General features: G+C 39.6%; 1 protein-coding gene across 3 annotated transcripts in view; it reads right to left on the reverse strand.

Moving 5' to 3' along the window:
- Positions 1 to 22199, reverse strand: part of MITF (melanocyte inducing transcription factor) — a 311890-nt gene that overhangs the window by 26186 nt on the left and 263505 nt on the right. For 2 of the 3 annotated variants that reach the window (XM_004372711.2, XM_012554486.2), the window contains exons 3-5: positions 6625 to 6852; positions 5480 to 5563; positions 3192 to 3287 (exon numbers count right to left, since the gene is read on the reverse strand). In XM_004372711.2, coding sequence (XP_004372768.1) covers positions 3192 to 3287; positions 5480 to 5563; positions 6625 to 6852 — 408 coding nt within the window. The remainder of the gene's footprint in view (positions 1 to 3191; positions 3288 to 5479; positions 5564 to 6624; positions 6853 to 22199) is intronic. The other variant, XM_023727924.1, reaches the window with a different exon arrangement.

Here is a 22199-nt window from a genome sequence, read left to right on the forward strand (position 1 = left end):
TCTCTAAGCTGTTCTGTTCACTTTTTTTTAAGTAGTTAACTTGAAAGAAAGCATTTCAAAGAATCAAACGAAAAAGGAAAAAAAAAGTCAAACTTTAAGAACATTAAGTTTAAACTGTGCTGTGGGAAAAAAATTAAAATATGTTAATAAGATATACTAGCTTTGTTGTTTTGACAACTAAAACTCAAATTTATCAAGAATAATACCTCGTACCTAACACTTATTGAAAGTTCACCAGGGCAGAGACTGTTCGAAGTGCTTTTCAATGGATTAACTATTGTAACCCTCACATTAACCCTACTGCGGTAGATGCTATTATTATTCCCACTTTAGAGATGAGGAAACTGAGGCAGAGAGGTCAAATATATCGTTCAACATTATGCATCAAATTCAGATACCTGGTTCAGAGTCTGTGCTCCTAACTCCTATGCTATACTGTCCTTCTCCTAATAGCAAAATGCTGAAACACTCGTGTCTGGCGAGACTCTGATGGGCCCAAGCTTAGTGTTTTCCAGAGTGGGAATATAGAAGAGAAATGGATGCTGAGACCAAATCAGTGACTTCTGAGGGTGGCAACAGGCTACTTCTTTCCTGGCTGGGAATTAATTCAACTCTGCCCAGGGGATCTTTCCTACCTGGAATTCTCCTGAGATGGCCTCTCCGTCCCTGCATTATCCTTCTCCACTCAAGGGCTAAACTGGTCTCCCCCTTCCAGACTAGTAAGTCCCAGGAGAGCAGGAAGCATACCTTATTCATCCCTGTACCCACAACCTCTCACCAAGTGCTGCCACATAGTAGGCATTTGATAAATGCTAAATCAATCTTAACAATGGTGCAGGATCAATCAGATAATGACAGAATGAGGCATCGAATTTAATGTAGACACACTGAGGAAATATGGGATTCAGCTGAAAGGAGAGAAGCGTATGGGGTCATGACAACTGTCTTCACGAGGAAATGCTCTCCATGAGGTAGAACTAAGACTCATGCCTGGAGCTTACAAAGAGACTCACTGTGAGGAAAATCTTGATTATGAAGTATGACGTTACTCTAACATAGAGTTTGACACATTACAGGTGCTCCATGAATATCGGCTGAATGAACAAACACTATCAAAATTACCTAATATTACAATTAATAAATTACACTGAACAAAACTGAGACTGTTTCATTGAGTATAACTTATGTTTCCAATGCTAAATGCTAAATGTACTTTAACAAGCAAGACGACCCTGTGAGGTAGGTACAATTATCAGTCCCGTTTTACGGATGGGGAAATGTAGGGCTTCAAGAAGCTAAGTAATATGCACAGTCACAGAGTAATGGCAGACTGAGGATTTGAACTCAGGTCTGACCATAAGTCTCCAGCTCCTAGTTGTGTTTTTCTGCTTCCCTAGTATAGTAATAAAGAGCCCTGGTGGTGCAGTGGTTAAGCCCTTGGCTACTAACCAGAAGGTCAGGGATTGGAACCCACCATTCGTTTCGTGGGAGAAAAGACCTGGCAATCTGCTCTCCTAAATATTACCGCCTAGGAAACTTTATGGGGCGGTTCTACTCTCACATAGGGTCGCCATGAGTCGGAATTGACTCAATGGCACACGACAACAGTATACTAACGCCTACCCTTCACTGCAGGCATTCAAGAAGCTGGATGACAGGTATTTTTCAGGGGAATATGGAGGACACTCAAAAGGAGATTAATGCATTGAGGACTGGGTTGGATCAGATGACTTCAAAGGTCCCCACTATTGCAAAATAAATAAAAAGCAATGACTTTACAAAATCATGTCGATTCTACAATCCTCCTGAGTGTGCGCAGGTATCCATTTGGCACTGTTGGCAAAATGACTGCTCTCAAAGCAAAGCTCTTTCAAGAGGACTGGGCCATTGCTAATGAATGTTGCTGGTGAGTAAATACATTGTAAATATATCCATGTCTCTGGGTATATTTATAGATTCCCTAGTGCAAGCTCCCCCAAGTATTTTGCTCACGTTCACACTAGGATTTTGACTGCTGACAAGTGTAGTCGGCCTTGTGGGATGCACGGAGTTAGAAGCAGAAGGATTCCAAGGAAGCCAACCATAGGCTCAAAGAGGGTGGGGAGTTTGGAATGGAAACGTTTTTCAGAACAGCAGAATGTGTGGCTCTTCCAAAATCAACGGGTGAGTTTAAATGGGTGGGAAGGAGACAAAAGCTAAAGATCCTAGAAGAAGTTTTGACATTTCAGGCTCAGTCCTCATCCTTCAAGACTGCAAGTGAATGAACTTAAAGAACTGGATGAAGGTGGGGGTAAAAAAGAAAAGAAAATGCTAATAATAAAAACTCAGTTTACAAAGGATTTTGGTGTAAATAAGTTAAGCACTCTCTTATTCCCTGGCCAAGGAAATTTATTACTGGATGTTGGTCTTTTAAACACTGGTTATTAAAGAATATGATAGTCTCAGGGCATTGCTCTCATAGAAAAAAGAAAAAGAATGGACTAGGCATTCAAAGACTTACTGGGTGGTCCTGCTCTGACAACGTAATCTTGGGCAAGACTACCCAACCTTTCCTAATCTAAAACTGAGGACAGCAATACCAGCCCAACTTGACTCACAGAATTATTACAAGGACCACATGCGATCTACAATAAGAAAGACGTTGGTAAAACAGTTAACATGCCACACAGAGTCAAGCAAAAGAAACCACGTACACCAGCCTCCAAATTATAGCTAGAATTGAGTAGCAACATCCAAGAGCAAATATGACCACTGGTTGATTAACTAAAATTGGGATAAATTTGAAGAGGGGTAACCCTTCTCTATCCCCCGTGATAAACTGCATTAATTTTTTCAGGCTAACTAGAACACCACTGTAAATAGCACAATCCATGGCCTTTCCTTTGGCTGCAGTGTACTGCATTGGGCATTAGATGTCAGGGAGAACTGGGGGGCCTAATGTCCTACTGAAAGTGGACTTGGACTCAAGGGAACATAAACCTTTAAAATGAGTTCACTGACACACTCATGAGAAAGTCTTCTAGTGTCAAAGTCGCTTCTTTGTAAACCTGAGATAATGCTCCATTTTATTAATAATAAATTTCTAATGAATCAGTAGCAAAGTTATACAAGCTCAGGAAAAGTGGGAGAACACAAGAAATATTTTAAGATTTTCTTAAAAAAAAAATAAAAAGAAAGAAAGCCATCAGTACCGTATTTGCCATTTGCAAGGCAGGATCCATCAAGCCCAGGATTTCTTCGTTATAACTTGATTCTAGGCTAATGATGTCATCGATTACATCATCCATCTGTAAGAAAAAGGGGCAATGAAAGAGAGATGGAAGTGAGCAAAAACTGTGCAAAGCAATTCAAAAAAACAAAAAAGAAATCCAGGGTTCTTTCTTACTCAAAGCAATAATGCCCTTTAGTTAGATTCTGAGAAGTAACTTTCCTCTTCCCGCCAAAATAAGAATATTATTGAGGGCTATGAACACGAGTGGGTGATGAGAATGACATTTACGGCCAACATTCGGCGAGTGCTTAGCAGGCGTCAGGCACCGGGCTCAGGGCTTTTCCGTGGGTGAAGCTATTGACCCTGACAATAACCCTACCAGGGTAGGTACTACTATTACAGTTTTCCAGATGACATAAATGCTACACAAAGAGACAGAGCAACCCGCCCAAAGTCACCCAAGCAAGAAGGGTTGGAGTCACAATCTGGACCCATGCTCTCAACTACTATGCTCAACTGCTTGCCCTAAACAGAAAAGATGAACTAGGAAACTGTTCATCTTAAACGTTAGCTGTCTCCTTTTTTTCTCTAAAGACTGCCCCATCTGCTTCCCATGTGTCCTTGGAGCAAGGAAATGCAGATGGTATTTCAGCCCTTTGCTCCCACGGGAGTGTGTGGGGCACAGTGGCTCCCAGGACCCTGGCTAGCCCTGCACTGATATTGTAAAATAAGTTTCTCCTTGTACGGCTGCCAGTGTGCTGGGTACTCCCCAAGGAGTACACCAGGACGAGGATATCATTACAGTCGTGGGGCTGACATTCCCACTAGATCAATTTTATTCCTGAAGTACCAAAACATCAGTTATGATAATAAACAACGATGATTACATGTGCATTGCAGCAGTTGCAAAGACAAGACTGTGAAAACATTTTCTTCATAAACACCTAACGTAGTTGAGCTGGTGTGTGTGTGTGTGTGTGTGTGTGTGTGGGTGTGGGTGTGTGTGTGGGTGTGGGTGTGTGGGTGTGTGTGCGCGCGCGCGCGCACACATGCTTCGGTCTTAATAGTGTTTCATAAGTGCACAATGAAATTTCAGAACACAGAGGGAGTATCCCCTTGCCAGTTCCACTAAAGAGTACAGGCTCTGAAAGACATGGGGCTTGGGCTCGAATCCTGGCTCTCCCACTTTCTAAATTAGAGGCAAAGCATCTAAGCTTTAAGAGCCTCAGTTTGCTTATCTGTGAAGTGGGGGTTAATAATACTTACTGGCTTATGAGACTCACGTGAAAATTTCAGGCTATGGCATATGAAGTGCTCACAGTGCCAGCAATGCAGTAAACACTCAATAAATGATCTTTTTAAGTGAATCCTCAGAAGCGTAATTGGAGGCAGGCTGTGAATCACTGTTAGTAGCTCTGTTTATTAGTTTCCATTGCTAGATACCCTGGTCTTACTTGTTGTTAAGAGGAGACAATTTTCTAACTGAGTGGGGAAACAGGCAAATGAGCCAGGGGACTTGTAAACAACCTTTCGTTGGAAATATTTATTTTTAGGGGAATAAAATTAGTGGGCTTGGTGTGACAGAACTTTTAAAACAATTTTTTTTCTCTTATGTTAAAAGTAATGTAAGTTGATAAGAAATAGAAAAGAAAAAAGGGCAAGAAAATTTTTGTTGCTTATCACTCCTCTCTCAGATACACAAATATACACATAAACATATTAGTAAATAGCCCTGTCATAACTTACATATTGATTAAATGGGATACTGTAGGAGAATCTTTAATGACTTGAGAAAATGTCCAAGAAACATTATTAAATTAAAAAAGAAAGTTTCAAAATATACGCTCCATGAGATTCCACTTTATAAAACAATACCGATATCACAAAAACACACATTTTGGTTTTACTAATATCCTAGGAAATTTGCTGCCCTGCAAATCTGCATGGCATGTATCAGTGATAGTATTTCAAAGAAGTACAGCATTTTAAACTTTATTTATTAAAACAAATGTATTTTAAGCACTTTTTAAGGACTTAAAGCAACTTAGAGGAAAAATGTATCTTAAGTTTAATTTCCCTAGTAATTATTTAATCATGAGACACTATGAAGAAAATGGCCCTGTTCACAGTCTTTTCTATTTAAAAAAAAAAAAAAAAAAACCAATGGGGGAAGAAAAATTCTTAAGTCATCACAAAGGTGTGATCAGTAACAAATATAGATTCTCATTATGAAGTGTTACATCCTTGGGCTGCCGAGTCATCCAATACCTGCATGCATGGCGCTCTCGAATGTGTGTTCATACTTGGGCACTCACTCTCCACCCTGTTTTGTTCTTCAAACTTATAAAACCCCTGCAAAAACACAAGCAAAAACAGCCCATGACTTGGATTCGCAAGTTATTTTTCGATGACATTTCACACGAGGCTGATAGCACAGCAACAAGATAAACTAAGCTTTCAAATAAAGTGGAATCTGGCCCAAAGAAGACATAATGAATGAGGAACTTCCAACCAATCATCTTGATAAATGACAAACACAGACAGGGAAAAACATAGTGTTTGGTTTGCACACGGGGGAAAAGACTGAGTCACTCCAGAAATGAAAATCAACCAAACTTTAGAAGTCACCTCTGAAATCACAAATATTTCAGAGTACATATAATTCTGTTAAAACGAGATTTACATTATCTCATAATTTGGAAATAACAGGCATTAAATTGCAATTCTCCTCCCAGGTATTTTTATGCTTCAAATTTTGATACAACAATTAGCTTGAAGGTGTGCTTGCGTCTCATCTCCAATCCATCCTTTCAAAACAAAAGCAGATTCAATGGGCAGCGGCAATTTTATAATGAAACTGAATTAAACCTTTGCATTTCTGTTAAATTCTCATCTGCTATATTATTCAAATCCATCCACGCATGTTCTGTGCTGCTTTTTTGTTTTTGTTTTTGTTTTTTTGCCCCCCAACTCAGGGACAAATAAAAATAATATTCCAGACATTCACAACAAAAGGAACTTCTAACCGCCTGCCCCACACCTTTTCTATTTTTGCTTTTCCTTTTCCACCTTCCCTTCTCTCTCTGCACTTTCACTGCTTCGTAAATGGAAAGGCATTGAAGAGAAGACAGCATTCAGCTAATGAAGGAGAAATGAGTTGAGAGATAAAGCATCCTCGCCTCCGTGTTCTACTAGGAACGGGTTAGGCTTCCCTCTTGCGCCATGAACCCAATAACCCAGAGGCGGCAACAAGAAGCTGTGGGCCGCCATGTTGGCAAATCTGAGACAAAGGCCAGAGAAGGTGGCCACACGGATCAACTATACAGTCCCTGGTTAAGTGCAGGAATAATATCCAACAGACAGTCATTTAGTTTAAGAAAACAGGAGAGGAGAGGAGAGGAGACATGAATTACCTCTTTTTCACAGTTGGAGTTAAGTGTAAGCATAGCCATGGGGCTGTTGGGTGCGCTGCTCCCGGGCACAGGTGGCATGACATGATCGCCAGGCTGGTTTGGACATGGCAAGCTCAGGACTTGGTTGGCATGTTTATTTGCTAAAGTGGTAGAAAGGTACTGCTTTACCTGCTGCCTTTGGGCTTGCTGAATGTGGTACTTGGTGGGGTTTTCAAGGTGGGTCTGCACCTGAACACGGCCATAGAGAGAAGAGAGACAGCGGTGTTATTTTTAGCCTCCCACAGCTCTCTATCAGGCACAAACATGAGACAGACCAAGCCACCAAGAAAATACATTATTAAGCCCCTGTTAATGTACCAGGCACTGTGCTGATGGATTTTGATATTACTGAAGTTCAAAGTCCAAATCTCAGGATTTGGGGTGATACTTTGCCCTGTTTTATTTCCCTAATGGACTGCACATTTCTTTAAAACCCTGTGCCCTTCTTCCCATGTCTAGTCATTCAAAGTTTGCAACTATCAGTAGGGCAAAAAGTTCCCCAGCACACCTGAAAGAGTTTATTAAGATCAAAACAACAAGTGAGAAGAAGCAGCATAACTCAATTTACTTCACTTTCTTTGGCAGACAACAGCTTTCTGTTTTTTTTTTTTTTTTTAAAGCCTCCTTAAGAGCCAACTGTAAAACGGTTGTTGAAAATAAACAAACACTTTGATGATTAAATTAACTAGTTGTGGATTAATTCCTCCCATTTTCATTTGGACATGATTAGTCAACATTTTAATTAAGAAGGAACTCAATGTAAAAAGCAATTCCACATTATGCAGTTTCTTTCAAATACGTAACACTCACATGTATATGTTTTAAAAGGTATGACAATTAACAAACCACCGGGATATTTGTCTTCCTTTCTTAAAAACGTTATTACAGAGTTAGAAATGCTTCTTTTTTCAAATCAAAGCTATCCTGTTTAAAGTTACCTTTTTCTTAATAAACACAATTTAATCTTATGAGCTATTAACAGGAGCTGATGGAGAGAGCATAGCCACATAGTGGGGGAAAAAAAAACACCTTACTAATATTTACTTTGTTCAAAACTACACGGAATTACTTCTCATGGCATCAAACAATAAACAGCATTAAAATAATAGTCTTGTACTTATTGAAAACAGTGTGTCTATTCCAAACATACGGACAGTGAATTCCTCAATTTATTGCACTATATTTCAGAGGCTGAATAAGAATAAAGCTCACCTGATAGTGATTATATTCTAGCATTTCCAGCATTACAATGTTTTAGATGGCCCCAATCCAGCAAGAAACGGTAGACTATTCACTCACTCTACTTGCTATAATTCCAATGCGAAGACTGACTGGCATAGAGAAGGCACTATAAACAAGGTATCCCGAGACACCACCGGAAACTGTATCACAGCAGCCCTGCTTATAATAACCTAAGCTAATTAGTTATGCATGTAAAAAAAAAAAAAGAAAACCGTTCACACAAGGGGTTTTTTTTTTTTTGAAGCCCTACAAGTTTAGTCTTATTGATATCAATTTTGTCCCCTGGCTTGACGTCATGCTTTTTTTTTCATAAATATAAAAGAACCTTTTAAAGTGATGAGCTATCAAAGTCAAACTCACTGTCAGATCAAGGCCAATTCACTATTCATCTTTAGTTCCAGTAGTATTAATAGACAATGGTATTTCTCTTTCAGCAATAGGTTAAGAGCTGGATGCCCCCATTGGAGGAGACATGGCCTAAAAGCTACTATTACATATGAGACTTTCCTAATGGTCGACAACTGCCACTTCCGACTGCAGGAAGACCTCTTTTAGTATGGTGGAGCCTCTCTGCTGAGCTTTCAAGTTCAACAGCCTCATCTTGCCTCCTGGTCTCAATATGCATCTTATTCTATGCTGGATTGCTATGTAACTTGCTTATTGACCTCTCATTAGGAAGAGGGGAACTACTCTAAATAGAATGGGAAAATAAATATACATGCACACACAAACATACACACACCGTGTATATGCAGATATGCACATATATATGCATATTCATACACATACAGCAATGCATAAATATTTACCTGGAAAATAAGAAAGAAATCTCTCTACAATTTAACCCTCAAATTAGAAAACATGGAAAATATTACTGAAAATCTCAGTATATTCTCTCAGGACTAGAGAAGAATTAAGAGTTATCATACATACATCTGGTGCATTTATATATTCATTCATTTGCTCTTTCCATTATCTACTATAATTACATGCTAAACAGTGTGTAAGGCACAGAATATACATTGTAAACAAGCAGACAGGATTACCAGCTTGACGGGGTTTACAGTCTGGGGGGTAAGGCAAGAGAAAAAGAAAGCAAACAAATATGAAGTGGAGAGGTATTTTAACCATAAAGATTTGAAATTCAATAATTTTGTCTAAATGCCCAGGCTAACGAAGCCCCTTAGGCTGACAATCTCAGATTGCTTCAAATGACTGATCTAACATGCACACGGAGGTTCACAGAGACATTTTAAGTTTCATAAAGGGTCCAGACATGATAATGATGAGGACAATAGACATTACTAAAATAAACATAAAACGAGGGCAATGGGTGTAATGTGCTTATTTCACGATTACACTTAAAAAAAGAAGAGCTACACATTTAAAAATAAATGTTAATTCACTTGCAGATCCTTATTCTTTAATGAATCAGAATTTTATGCGTTAGTAAGGAAAGATGCAACTTGGTCTCTATTTGGCATTGTCAGTGAGGTCTTCACTACATCCAGGTTTGGGTAAGCAGAATGGGATGTATTTTGCTCTTTTATTGTCAGTGTCTTTTTAGTTTTCAAGTAAGTTGAGAGCAGATGGCCTATAAACACTATGTAGTAGAGAGAACATTTCCAACCGTTTCAAACCCAAACATCTCAAACAGGTAATGTAAATGAAACACAGGAGCTGGGGGTAAGTAATAGGGAGTGGTGAGGGCTGTGGAAAACTAGAAGACATGTTTCTCATCTAAAAGGAATAGCTGATAAAAGCTGCAGTTGATTGTAGCAATGTGGGACTATAAGCCCAGTCTAGATGGATATTCTCATATTTTGAGGGTACCTGGCAATGTGAACTTCCTTTTTAAGTGAACTCCCCCAGTTTAAAAAACTGACATGGAATTGTTTTATTTTTCACATTGTACAAGCCAAATCAAATACATCTGTGGGCTAGGTTCAGCCCATAAGCCACTGGAATGCGGCCTTTGCTTTATACTGTCCACAAGCATAATCTTCATATTGACATTCCTGGAGGCAGTTGGGGATTGTGGCCCAGGTTCTGAGTAGAAGTTCCTGTTCTGAGAAGTCAGTGTCAAAATCCAGGTGATTCCTACCGCTTCTCCGAGAGACAGTGGAAGTGCCTGTTAGCAGTCAGTGGAGTAATTAAGAACCTGAAACCCAGGCTCGACTTCTGACTTTTTCCCTTACTCCTGTGTGCCCTTCTGCAAGTCAGTTAACTTTTCCAGGCCTTGTCTCTTCATGTGCACAATGGGGATGGTAATAGGGCCTGTTTCATAGGGTGGTCTCAGCATTAAAGGAGATCATGCCTCTAAAGGGCTTAACAAAGTATCCCGAAACAGTGGCACTCAAACATTTTTGTCTCAAACTTTTACACTCTTAAAATGTATTGTTTGTATGGGTTAATCTATCAATATTTGCCATATGAGGAATTAAGACTGAGAAATGCTTAAAACACAAGATTACATACAAGCACACATTCCATTAGCTGCAGAACAATGACATCTAAACGGGTCTTGTTGCCTCTGGAAAACTCCACTGTACGCTTGTGAGATAAGACTGAAGAAGGCAAAAAGACATCTTAATATTATTATGAAAATAGTTTTGAGCTAAGTGAACCCCGAAAAAGGTCTTAGAAAACCACAGGGCGCTCTGATCACAATTTTGAGAACTGCTGATCTAGAACACAGTGAGTGAGTACTTTACAATCATCACCACCCCATCTTGACCATGTCGCTCACCACAGTGTATCAGTGAGTGACATACCTTCTACTGTATTTGCATAAAAATACGGTAGAAGGTATGATTTTTATGCAAATAACGTGCACCTTCTATGTGCTTGCCAACTGCACCCTTCCCCTGCAAGGTATTTTCTTAGGTGCAGCTATGCCATTTTTTTTTACATGTTGCTGTAAAAAAAAGGTAGTATAGTGCACTACAAAAATACATGGGGGGAGGGGACGGTTCCATTGGCAAATAAACATAGAAGGTGCACATTATTTGTGTAAAAATACAGTTAATGTCTTGCTTCCTTCATCCAGAAGATGCTAGATGAAGATGCTAAGCCCTGCCCTAATGTATACCTAGCATTATTGTGAGGCTTTACAGCCCTTTGACAATTTTAAAAGTAGCATAAATATAATGCACAATTCTCTGTCTTCAGCCATCCTAAATCACAGCTTTTCGGTTAACAACTTACCTTTAGTTAATTTTTAAATATCCAATCACACAAGCATGCAAATGAGACTACAAATATGTAGCATTAAAGAGGACACAAACAAATTCATGACGTTTTGGTATTTTTTGTTTGCATGTTTTTGAACTTCAAACCAATAACCCAGGTCAAGGAATTCTGATAACAAAAGTTAAATGCTGCTGAGCACTTGAAGCACAGACCCACAAAATAAAGCTATAATACGCTGTGTTCTATCACAATACAGTATTTATTGATACAATTTATATTTCACACAAATATAGTATACGTACGGCTATCTTCCCCCCAAAAAACCAAACCCATTGCTGTCGAGTCAATTCAGAGTCATAGCGACTCTATCGGACAGAGCAGAACTGCCCCACAGGGTTTCCAAGGAGCGCCTGGTGGATTCGAACTGCTGACCTTTTGGCTAGTAGCTATAGCACTTAACCACTACGCCACCAGGGTTTCCACGGCCATCTTAGACGGCAAAAATTCAAAGGCTTTGAAACTTTTCTTCCTTGTACTACGACTATCTTTTTCGCTCTTTCCTATCTGCATTCAGATACTGGAGTGATGGCAAGAGAATTGGAACGGATCACCCCCTCACTGTTACATGTTAGCTTTGCCACTTCCAGGGTGACACTGACAGGTTATTTTCCATCAGTTTCATTCTAAAGAGATCCTGGGGCACATCACACGTCAGTGTAAGATGTGGCTGGAGATACCGCCATCTTGGCTGGCAACAGTATTCGTTATGGGGGAGGGGAGAATACTCATCCGATACCAACTGTTCTACTCCCTCCAATATTTGTAAAGCAGAATTTAAATAAAATTGAGCAAAGATTCCCATATTTTTCATTTATAAGTGATTTTATTTTTTTTAACAAGTCAACAAGGTGCTCAGATTTCTCATCTTATGTTTAGGAAGAGAATTTGTCCTTTTGTTCAGTAAGTTTAAGAAAAATTAAAGGGATTCAATCAATTGCTATCCACCACCACTGCTGCACTACCACACTTTCCATACTGGTTTTTAAAAGGCAATTTATAGAGAAGGTCAATTATGCAATCATAATCCCTAAAAAATAATGGTAAAACAGAGAAAACTGGCTTTTTAAAAATGACTTGGACAAAGTCACATCTGGTAGGTACCAAGGTTATTTTCAGTCTCAGAATTACATGGTTCCCACAAAAAGCAACAGCTACGATAACAACAAAGTCACAAGCCCAGAACGGATATTCTCAAACACAGTCTTATATTCTGTACAGTCTGCACAAAAGTGTCTATTCAGTAAAGGCCCAATAAAAATTAACAAAAAATAAGAACAATAAGGATAGGAATCCTGCCCTAAAAGAGAAGAATCAAAACCAGATGCAGACAAAAAGCAAAAATAAGAACACTTATAAGTAAAGAAAGGGTAGATGTGATTGAGGTTGATAAGCCCAATGCCTTCCCTCTATTACAGGGTTTAGCCCACCAGCCAAACCCGGCGCACTGCCTATGTTTATACAGCTTATAAACTAAGAATGGTTTTTCACATTTTTAAACGGTGGAGGGAAAAAAATCCAAAGAACAGTATTTCTTGGCATATGAAAATTCTATCAAATTCAAACTTCAATGTCCATAAATAAAGTTTTATTGACACGAAGCCACACCCATTAGTTTACATACTGTCTAAGGCTGCTTTCTCCCTAAAAGGGCAGAGTTGAGAAGTTGTGACAGAGACAGTATAGCCCACAAAGCCTAAAATCTCTACTATCTGGTTCTTAGCGCAAAAAAAAAAAAAAAAAAAGGAGTTTGCTGACTCCTGCTCTATAAGAAAGCTTTATCAAGCTAGAATTGAGCTCTCCTATTAAACAGAAGTTTTGCAAGATTTGGAGGGAAGAATGAGATGACTTCTATAAAGAGAAATGGTATATGTATATATAAGTTTACAGTTGTTTTTTCATATCTCCTGTATGGACAAACACCCATGTGAGAACACTGGCTGGGCATAATTATTCCATTTTTAAAGAAGAAATAAAAATCCCAAGAAGACAGTTAAAAGACTTGCCAGAGTCAGAAATCATCTCCGGTCTCCCTTATTCTTTCCCCAGTGGCAAAGTACTGGAACACCCTCACTGTTGCTCAGTTTTGAATCAGGACTTTAACTGGACAAAGAGGGAAAGATAAAACTGTGTACACCCAGAGGTGTACTCACATTACTCTATGGGTACACACACAACTATATATTAATTTATATCACATATTGATTGGCCTATAAACTTTCATACCACTTCTTGCCAAACTTCTTCATAGGACCACTCCAAAAACCAAAAACCAAACCCACTGCCACTGAGTCGAAGGACCATTAGGCTTCTGAATTCTGGGGAAACGAGTTACAAATGTATACAAAAGCAAAGGAGAGCAAATCTTCTTTTTCGAAATTTTAATATAATAAACTAGACCAATCCTACCAAAAATTTCCTAACAAGTTTTCTGTCCTTAGCTAATGGCCTATAAAACAGGGTGTTTATTATAAACTGCAAGGCTGGCATACTTTCGTTTTAGGATAAACAATATTTAGTAGCTTCAGAAAAAAAATAAAGAAGGTATTTTCATAAGAAAATTCCAAATACATACATTCTTTTCTTCTCTCTCAGACTAAATAAGTCAAAGATCATGAGTATAAAAAGAACATCAAGTTTTCATCTTGGCCAAATAGAAGTGGGAGAGATTTACGAGTGGTAGCCGTCTGCCTGCAGAGTATTTACAATCCAAGAATAAAAACGCCACTTTCAGAATCATGTTCCTATGAGGAAGAAGCAGGAAGAGTCAATAAGCCTGATCCATCACTCACTTTAAACCATGCCTTCAGAGGTACTGCATGCTGAGGATGGTACCAGTCACTATGCACTGGTATGTCATATTAAATAGCAAGATTAACATCCATTCACTCGCGATTGTCACCATGTGCCAGCCACCATACACTTTATATTCACTCCTGGCTTAGGACAATTCAAAATAAAACTAAGAAGGAATTCATTCACTTGGATAACTGTATAAGATATTCCTGAAAGCTTATCCACACAGTTTAAAAAGAAAAATGTTTGATGACAACTTCTGACTGAATACAGAAACAATCATTAAAGAGATCTGATTTTGATAGCTTTGACCTCTTATTCCGGGTCATTGCCATCTGAGAGTTGTCTTCTTGCCATACACAGAGATCTGAATACAAAATTGGATGCAAACCTTAATGGGCACACAAATAAAATGCAGAGTGTGGGGCAGTGTCAAAGGTATGAGGCAGTGCCCAAGATTCTGCATTTCTAACAAACTCCCAGGTGATGCTGCTGCTGGTCCATGGACCACACCACACCTTGAATAACAGGTCTTTAGTACCCTCTCATCTGGAATTCCAGTCGAACCAAAGGAGTTACAGGCTCACCATTCACTTGACATACACAGCTGGAGTACCAACTAGATGTCAGGCAACCGTCCTAATCTTAAATAAAATGTTTGGCAAAGGCTCACAGAGAAGCTGACATTTAAACACAGACCTGAAGTTGCTGAGGGAAGCTGCTGAGGGAGTGAGATCTGCAGTTATTCATGGGAAGAGCATCCTAGCAAAGCCCAAAAGCCCTCAGGTGTGAACAAGCCTGGCATGTTCAAGGTACAGCAATCTCCCCTAAAAAACCCAAACTAGTTGCCATTGCGTCTATTTCGACTCATGGCGACCTCGTGTTGCAGAGCAGAACTGAACACCATGGGGTTTTCAAGGCTGTGAACTTTCAGAAGCAGACTGTCAGGTCTTTCTTGTGAGATGCCTCATGGTGGGTTCAAACCACCGGCCTTTCATTAATAGCCCCATGCTTAACTGTTTGTGCTACTCAGGGACTCCTAAGGAACAACGAGGGGTTTTTTAAGACTTTTTTTTTTTTTAACTTGGCTTCCAATTTTAAATTCACACTCATCTGGTTTTCCTCTTACTTCTCTGGTCATTTCTTCTCAGTCTTCTTTGCTAGTTTTCTCCTCTCCTCCCTCTCTAAAATGTCAGTGCGCCTCAAGGCTCAGAGCTTGATCTTCTTTATTTATACTCAGGGCCTTGGTGATCCTACCCAGTCTCATGGATTTAAATGCCCCAGCCCAGACTTCTCCAAACTCCAGACTCATCCAATTGCCTAACTTGACATCTCCATTCGGCAGACTGCAGCCATATCAAATGTAATATGTCCATCGTCCTCTCCAGACCAGCTCCTCCCACAGTCCTCTCCATCTTAGTAGTTGGCAACTCTGTCCTTCCATTAGGTTGAAACAGATGAAATGACCATTTCTTTAGGTAAAAAAATGGTCTTCATATGGTTGAAAAACCATGGTCATCTTTGACTCCTTTCTTTCCCTATACCTTACATCCATTCCATCAAGAAATGTTGGCTCTGTCTTCAGAATATATCCAGGATCGGACCAATTCTCACCACCTTTACTGTTACCACCTTATTCAAGCCATCATTTTGCATTGGATTATTGAATTAGTCTCCTATTTCAGTCTTCTGTTTTCTGTCTTTGCTCTCTTACAGGCTATTTCAATACAGTGACTAATCTTCGTAAAATATGTCTGATTATGTCACTCCTCTGCAAAAAAACAAAAACATAAACACAAAACTCTGTAATAGCTCCCTTTTGACTTCTGAGAAAAACCAAACCACTTATAATGGCCTGTAAGTCCCTGTACCAGTACTATGCAGAATGCTCGTTAGAAACGCAAGTTCTCAGATCCCATCTAGGATCCACTGAATCATAATCTCTGGAAGTGGGGTCCAGAAATCCATTTTAACAAGCCCTCCAGGTGGATCTTACAAAAGTTAAGAACAGAGAACTCCGCCCACTGTCCTGTTGCCTCTCTGCCTTATTTTCTACAACTCTCCTTGTGAGAGCTAAGTACGACCTTCAGTGTATACCACCTGCATTTAGTGATCATCTCAAGAATAGATTTGACGCACTGAATACTAACGACCAAAGATCAGACAAGTTATGGGATGACATCAAGGACATCATAAATGAAGGAAGCAAAAGGTCATTAAAAAGACAGAGTTAAAAAAGAAAAGATGGAAATGGATGTCAGAAGAGACTCTGAAACTTGTTCTTGAATGTAGAGTAGCTAAAGCAAATGGAAGAAATGATATAGCAAAAGAGCTGAACAGAAGATTTCAAAAGGTAGCTCGAAAAGACAAAGTAAAGTACAGGCATACCGCGTTTTGCTGTACTTTGCTTTATTGTGCTTCGCAGGAACTGTGTTTTTCGAAGGTTTGTAGCAGCCCTACATAGGGCAAGTCTATCAGCACCATTTTTTGCAACAGCATGTGCTCACTTCATGTCTCCGTGAAACATTTTGGTTATTCTCACAATATTTCAAAATTTTCGTTATTATTATATTTCTTACGGTGATCTGTGATCAGTGATCTTTGACGTTACTACTGTAATTATTTTGGGGTGTCATGAACCACGCCCATATAAGACAGCAAACTTAACTGACAAATGTTGTGTGTGTTCTGCTGTTCTACCAAACGACTGTTCCCCCATCTCTTTCCCTCTCCTCGGGCGTCTTTATTCCCTGAGACATGACAATATTGAAATTAGGCCAATTAATAACCCTACAATGGCTTCTAAGTGTTCAAGTGAAAGGAAGAGTTGCACGTCTCTCACTTTAAATCAAAAGCTAGAAATGATTAAGCTTAGTGAGGAAGGCATGTTGAAAGCTGAGACAGACCAAAATCTAGGCCTCTTGTGCCAACTGGTTAGCCAAGTTGTGAATGCAAAGGAAAAGTTCTTGAAGGAAATTAAAACTGCTACTCCAGTGAACACATGAATGATAAGAAAGCAAAACAGCCTTATTGCTGATATGGAGAAAGCTTTAGTGGTCTGGATAGAAGATCAAACCAGCCACAACATTCCCTTAAGCCAAAGCCTAATCCAGAGCAAGGCCCTAACTCTTTTCAATTCTATGCATGATGAGAGAGGTCAGGAAGCTGCAGAAGAAAAGTTTGAAGCAAGCAGAAGTTGGTTCATGAGGTTTAAGGAAAGAAGCCATCTCCATAACATTTATAAAAGTACAAGGTGAAGCAACAAGTGCTGATGTAGAAACTGCAGCAAGTTATCCAGAAGATCTAGCTAAGATAACTGACGAAGGAGGCTACACTAAACAACAGATTTTCAGTGTAGATTAAACTGCCTTATATTGGAAGAAGACGCCGTCAAGGACTTTGATAGCTAGAGAGAAGTCAATACGTACCTTCAAAACTTCAAAGGACAAGCTGACTCTCTTGTTAGGGGCTAATGCAACAGGTGATTTCAAGTTAAAACCAATGCTCATTTAGCATTCTGAAAATCCTAGAACCCTTAAGAATTATGCTAAATCTACTCTGCCTGTGCTCTATAAATGGAACAACAAAGCCTGGATGACAGCACATGTGTTTACAACATGGTTTACTGAATATTTTAAGCCCACTGTTGAAACCTACTGCTCAGAAAAGAAGATTCCTTTCAAAATATTACTGCTCATTGACAATGCACCTGGTCACCCAAGAGCTCTGACGGAGATGTACAAGGAGATTAATGCTGTTTTCATGCCTGCTAACACAACATCAATTTCACAGCCTATGGATCAAGGAGTAATTTTGACTTTTAAGTCTTATTATTCAAGAAATATATTTCAAAAGGCTATAGCTGCCATAGATAGTGATTCCTCTGATGGATCCGGGCAAAATAAATTGAAAACCTTGCAGAAAGGATTCACCATTCTAGAAGCCATAAGAACATTCGTGATTCATGGGAGGAGGTCAAAATATCAACATTAACAGAAGTTTGGAAGAAGTTGATTCCAACCTTCATGGATGATTTTGAGGGCTTCAAGACTTCAGTGGAGGAAGTAACTGCAGATGTGGTGGAAATAACAAGAGAACTAGAATTAAAAGTGGAGCCTGAAGATGTGACTGAATTGCTGCAATCTCCTGATAAAAATTTAATGGATGAGGAGTTGCTTCTTATGGATGAGCAAAGAAAGTGGTTTTTTGAGATGGGATCCATTCCTGGTGAAGATGCTGTGAACATTGTTGAAATGACAACAGAAGATTTAGAATATTACATAAACTTAGTTGATAAAGCAGCAGCAGGGTTTGAGAGGATTGGCTCTAACTTTAAAAAAAGTTCTACTCTGGGCAAAATGCAATCAAACAGCATTGCATGCTACAGAGAAATCTTTCATGAAAGGAAAAGTCAATCAATGCAGAAAACTTCACTGTTGTCTTATTTTAAGAAATTGCCACACCTACCCCATCCTTTAGCAACTACCACCATTATCAGTCAGCAGCCATCAACACTGAGGCAAGATCCTCCACCAGCAAAAAGATGATGACTTGCTGAAAGCTTGTTAGCATTTTTTAGCTATAAAGTATTTTTTAATTAAGGTATGTACATTGTTTTTTGGACATAATACTACTACACACTTAAAGACTACAGTATAGTGTAAACAAAACTTTTATATGCACTGGGAAATCAAAAAATTCATGTGAATGCTTTATTGCGATATTTGCTTTATTGTGTTGATCTGGAACCAAAAGTGCAGTATCTCCGAGGTATGCTTGTATTATAAAGAAATTTAGAAAGACTGCGAGTTAGGAAACTGAAAGGGAAGAACACACTCAACATTTTTCAAGCTGAAAAAACTGAAGAAAAAATTCAAGCCTCAATTCAAGACTTGCAATATTGTCAGATTCTATGGGCAAAATACTGAACGACGCAGGAAGCATCCAAAGAAGATGGAAGGAATACACAGTCACTGTACCAAAAAGAATTGGTCCATGTTCAACCATTTCAGGAAGTAGCCTATGATCAAGAACCAATGGTACTGAAGGAAGAAGTCCAAGCTGCACTGAAGGTGTCGGCAAAAAAGAAGGCTCCAGGAACTAATGGAATACCAATTGAAATGTTTCAACAAATGGATGCAACCCTGGAAGTGCCCACTGGTGTACGCCAAGAAATTTGGAAGACTGCTAACTGGGCAACCAACTGGAAGAGATCCATATTTACGCCCATTCCAAAGAAAGGTGATCCAACAGAATACAGAAATTATCGAACAATATCATTAATATCACACACAAGTAAAATTTTGCTGAATATAATTCAAAAATGGTTGCAGCAGTACATCAACAGAAAACTGTCAGAAATTCAAGAAGGATTCAGAATACATGGCACAATGGGTATCATTGCTGATGTCAGATGGATCTTGGCTGAAAGCAGAGAATACCAGAAGGATGTTTACCTGTGTTTTATTGACTATGCAAAGGCATTTGACTCTGTGGATCATAACAAATTATGGATAACATTGTGAACAATGGGAATTCCAGAACACTTAATTGTGCTCATACAGAATCTGTATATAGACCAAGAGGCAGCTGGTCAAACAGAAAAAGGGGATACTGCACGGTTTAACATCAGGAAAGGTGTGCATCAGGGCTGTATACTTTCACCATACTTATTCAATCTGTATGCTGAGCAAATAATCCGAGAAACTAGACTATACGAAGAAGAACACGGCATCAGGATTGGAGGAAGACTCACTAATAACCTGCCATATGCAGATGACACAACCTTGTTTGCTGAAAGTGAAGAGGACTTGAAGCACTTACTTAAGGTCAAATACTACAGCCTTTGGTATGGGTTACATCTCAACATAAAGAAAAAGAAAATCCTCACAAGTGGACCAATAAGCAACATCATGATAAATGGAGAAAAGACTGACGTTGTCAAGGATTTCATTTTCCTTGGATCCACAATCAACACCCATGGAAGCAGCAGTCAAGAAATCAAACGAAATATTGTCCTGAGCAAATCTGTTGCAAAAGACCTCTGTAAAGGGTTAAAAAGCAAAGATCTGACTTTGAGGACTAACGTGCGCCTGACCCAAGCCATGATATTTTCAATCGCCTCATACGCATGCAAAAGCTAGACAATGAATAAGGAAGACTGAAGAACCGATGTCTTTGAATTATGGCACTGGTGATGAATATTATGCCACAGAATGCCAGAAGAATGAACAAATCTTTCTTGGAAGAAGTACAACCAGAATGCTCCTCAGAAGGGAGAATGGGGAAACTTCATCTCATGTATTTTGGCCATGTTATCAGGAGGGACTAGTCCCTGGAGAAGGACATCATGCCTAGTAGACGGTGAGTAAAAAAGAGGAGGACTCTCAGCAAGATGCACTGACATAGTGGCTATAACAATGGTCTCAGATATAGCATGGATGGTGCAGGACCACTCAGCGTTTGGTTCTGTTGTACATAGGGTCGCTATGAGTCAGAACCGACCCCAGGGCACATAACGACCCTTATAAACTTATTCGAAATCCCAACCCGCTCCCTGTCAGTGCTCTCGATCCCCTGCAGTATGCTCTACTTTGTCCGGAACATGGCTGGCTTTGCACACAATAGGCACTCAACACAGTGAACGAATGAAGCCAGTGTGGCTGACACAGAAGGATGATGGGGGGAAAACAGAAGCTAAGAACAGAGGGCCAGTTTGTGTAGGGCTTTTGTAACAGTTGTAGGCTAGAATTCTCACAGTCTTTGAAAATCTCTTGAAGAAATCAGCTCGTGACAGTCTCTCTGTCTTCCTAATTCAGAAGGCTCTGGAGGAACTAAGTCTCCAGATAATGGATTCACAACCCTCTATCCAACCCAAGAGATAATGCTTCCTTTTCTGATTATCCTATCTGCACCTGTCCCCAAACTGCCAATTTTTATAGCTCTCATCTATGAATGCTGGAAGCCAGTTGGCCCTGGAGGTATAAAACACATGGCCAGTAGCCTAGAGAGTTGCCTCCCCCTCTGGCTGTGGACCCCTCTATAACTCACAGTCAAACCAGATGTTCCCAAACTGGTAGCCCATGGGCACAGCCCACAGGCATGATTTACTGGCCCACGCAGTATCTAGCATTTTATGAAACTGTCACCAACATTTAAAAGTTACAAGTTTTCACACCACAATTTTGGTTTCTGGCTTTTCTGGATAAATCAGAAGACCTAGCAATACTGAACTGTGCTGTAGTGGGCCAGGAACTGGGTAGAGTTGAGAAGCTGCTTCTCTCCTTGGACCGGGCACCTGCCTTTCATTCTGCCACATTCCTACCACACTACATTCTGATACTGACGATTGGCCTGCTTCGGGCATTCACCTGCCCAATTCCTGTGGGCATTTAAATTTGCAAGCCCTGCCTTTCACATTCCACATTCCTGGTGGCAGTTCTAAATCTGATGGATTTGTGGTAGCATAAGTTTGCTTAGAAAGCCACATTAAACGGACATTCTAATACAGTGTGGGTGAGAAAATAAATCAGAAAACTTTAATAATTGAAATAAAAATGATTAAAAAATAAACTTTTAATCATGTGTCCAACCAGCAACAAATCTTTCAAGAACTTTTCTAAGGCAATCATTAGACATGGGGGCAAAGATTTATGTATAAGGATGTTCATCAGAGCATTCTCTATAACAGGGACAGGCAAACTACTACCAGAAGGCCTGCCGCCTATTTTTGTAAATAAAGTTTGATTGGAACGTAGCTACACCCAACATCTCTAGCTGCTGTTGAGCTACAACAGTATAACAGCAGAGCTGAGTAATAGACCATACGGGCTAAAAAGTCTAAAATGTTTACTATCTGGAATTGACTAGACAGCAGTGGTTTTGGCCCTTTACAGAAAAGCTTGCTAAGCACTAATTTCTAATAACTAAAAATAATTTTAAAAAATCCCAAAATAGGCAATGGACTAAATTAATAATGAAGTAGCCATATAGTTCAGGGTTCCTCAATCTCAGCACTCTTGACATTTTGGGTAGAATAATACTTTGTTTCGAGGGCTGTCCTGTGCACTGCAGGATGTTTGGCAGCACCCTCCTGGCCTCTGCCTATTAGATGCCAGTCACACACTTCCCTGCCCCAGTTGTGACTAACAAAAATGTCTCCACTCCAGACATTGCCAAATGTCCCCTGGGGCACAAAACTGTCCCCAGCTGAAAACTACTATAGATAGATTGATACTACGCAGTCATTA

This window comes from Trichechus manatus, unplaced genomic scaffold (genome assembly GCF_000243295.1).
Source record: "Trichechus manatus latirostris isolate Lorelei unplaced genomic scaffold, TriManLat1.0 scaffold00020, whole genome shotgun sequence".
Taxonomy (NCBI): Eukaryota; Metazoa; Chordata; class Mammalia; order Sirenia; family Trichechidae; genus Trichechus; species Trichechus manatus.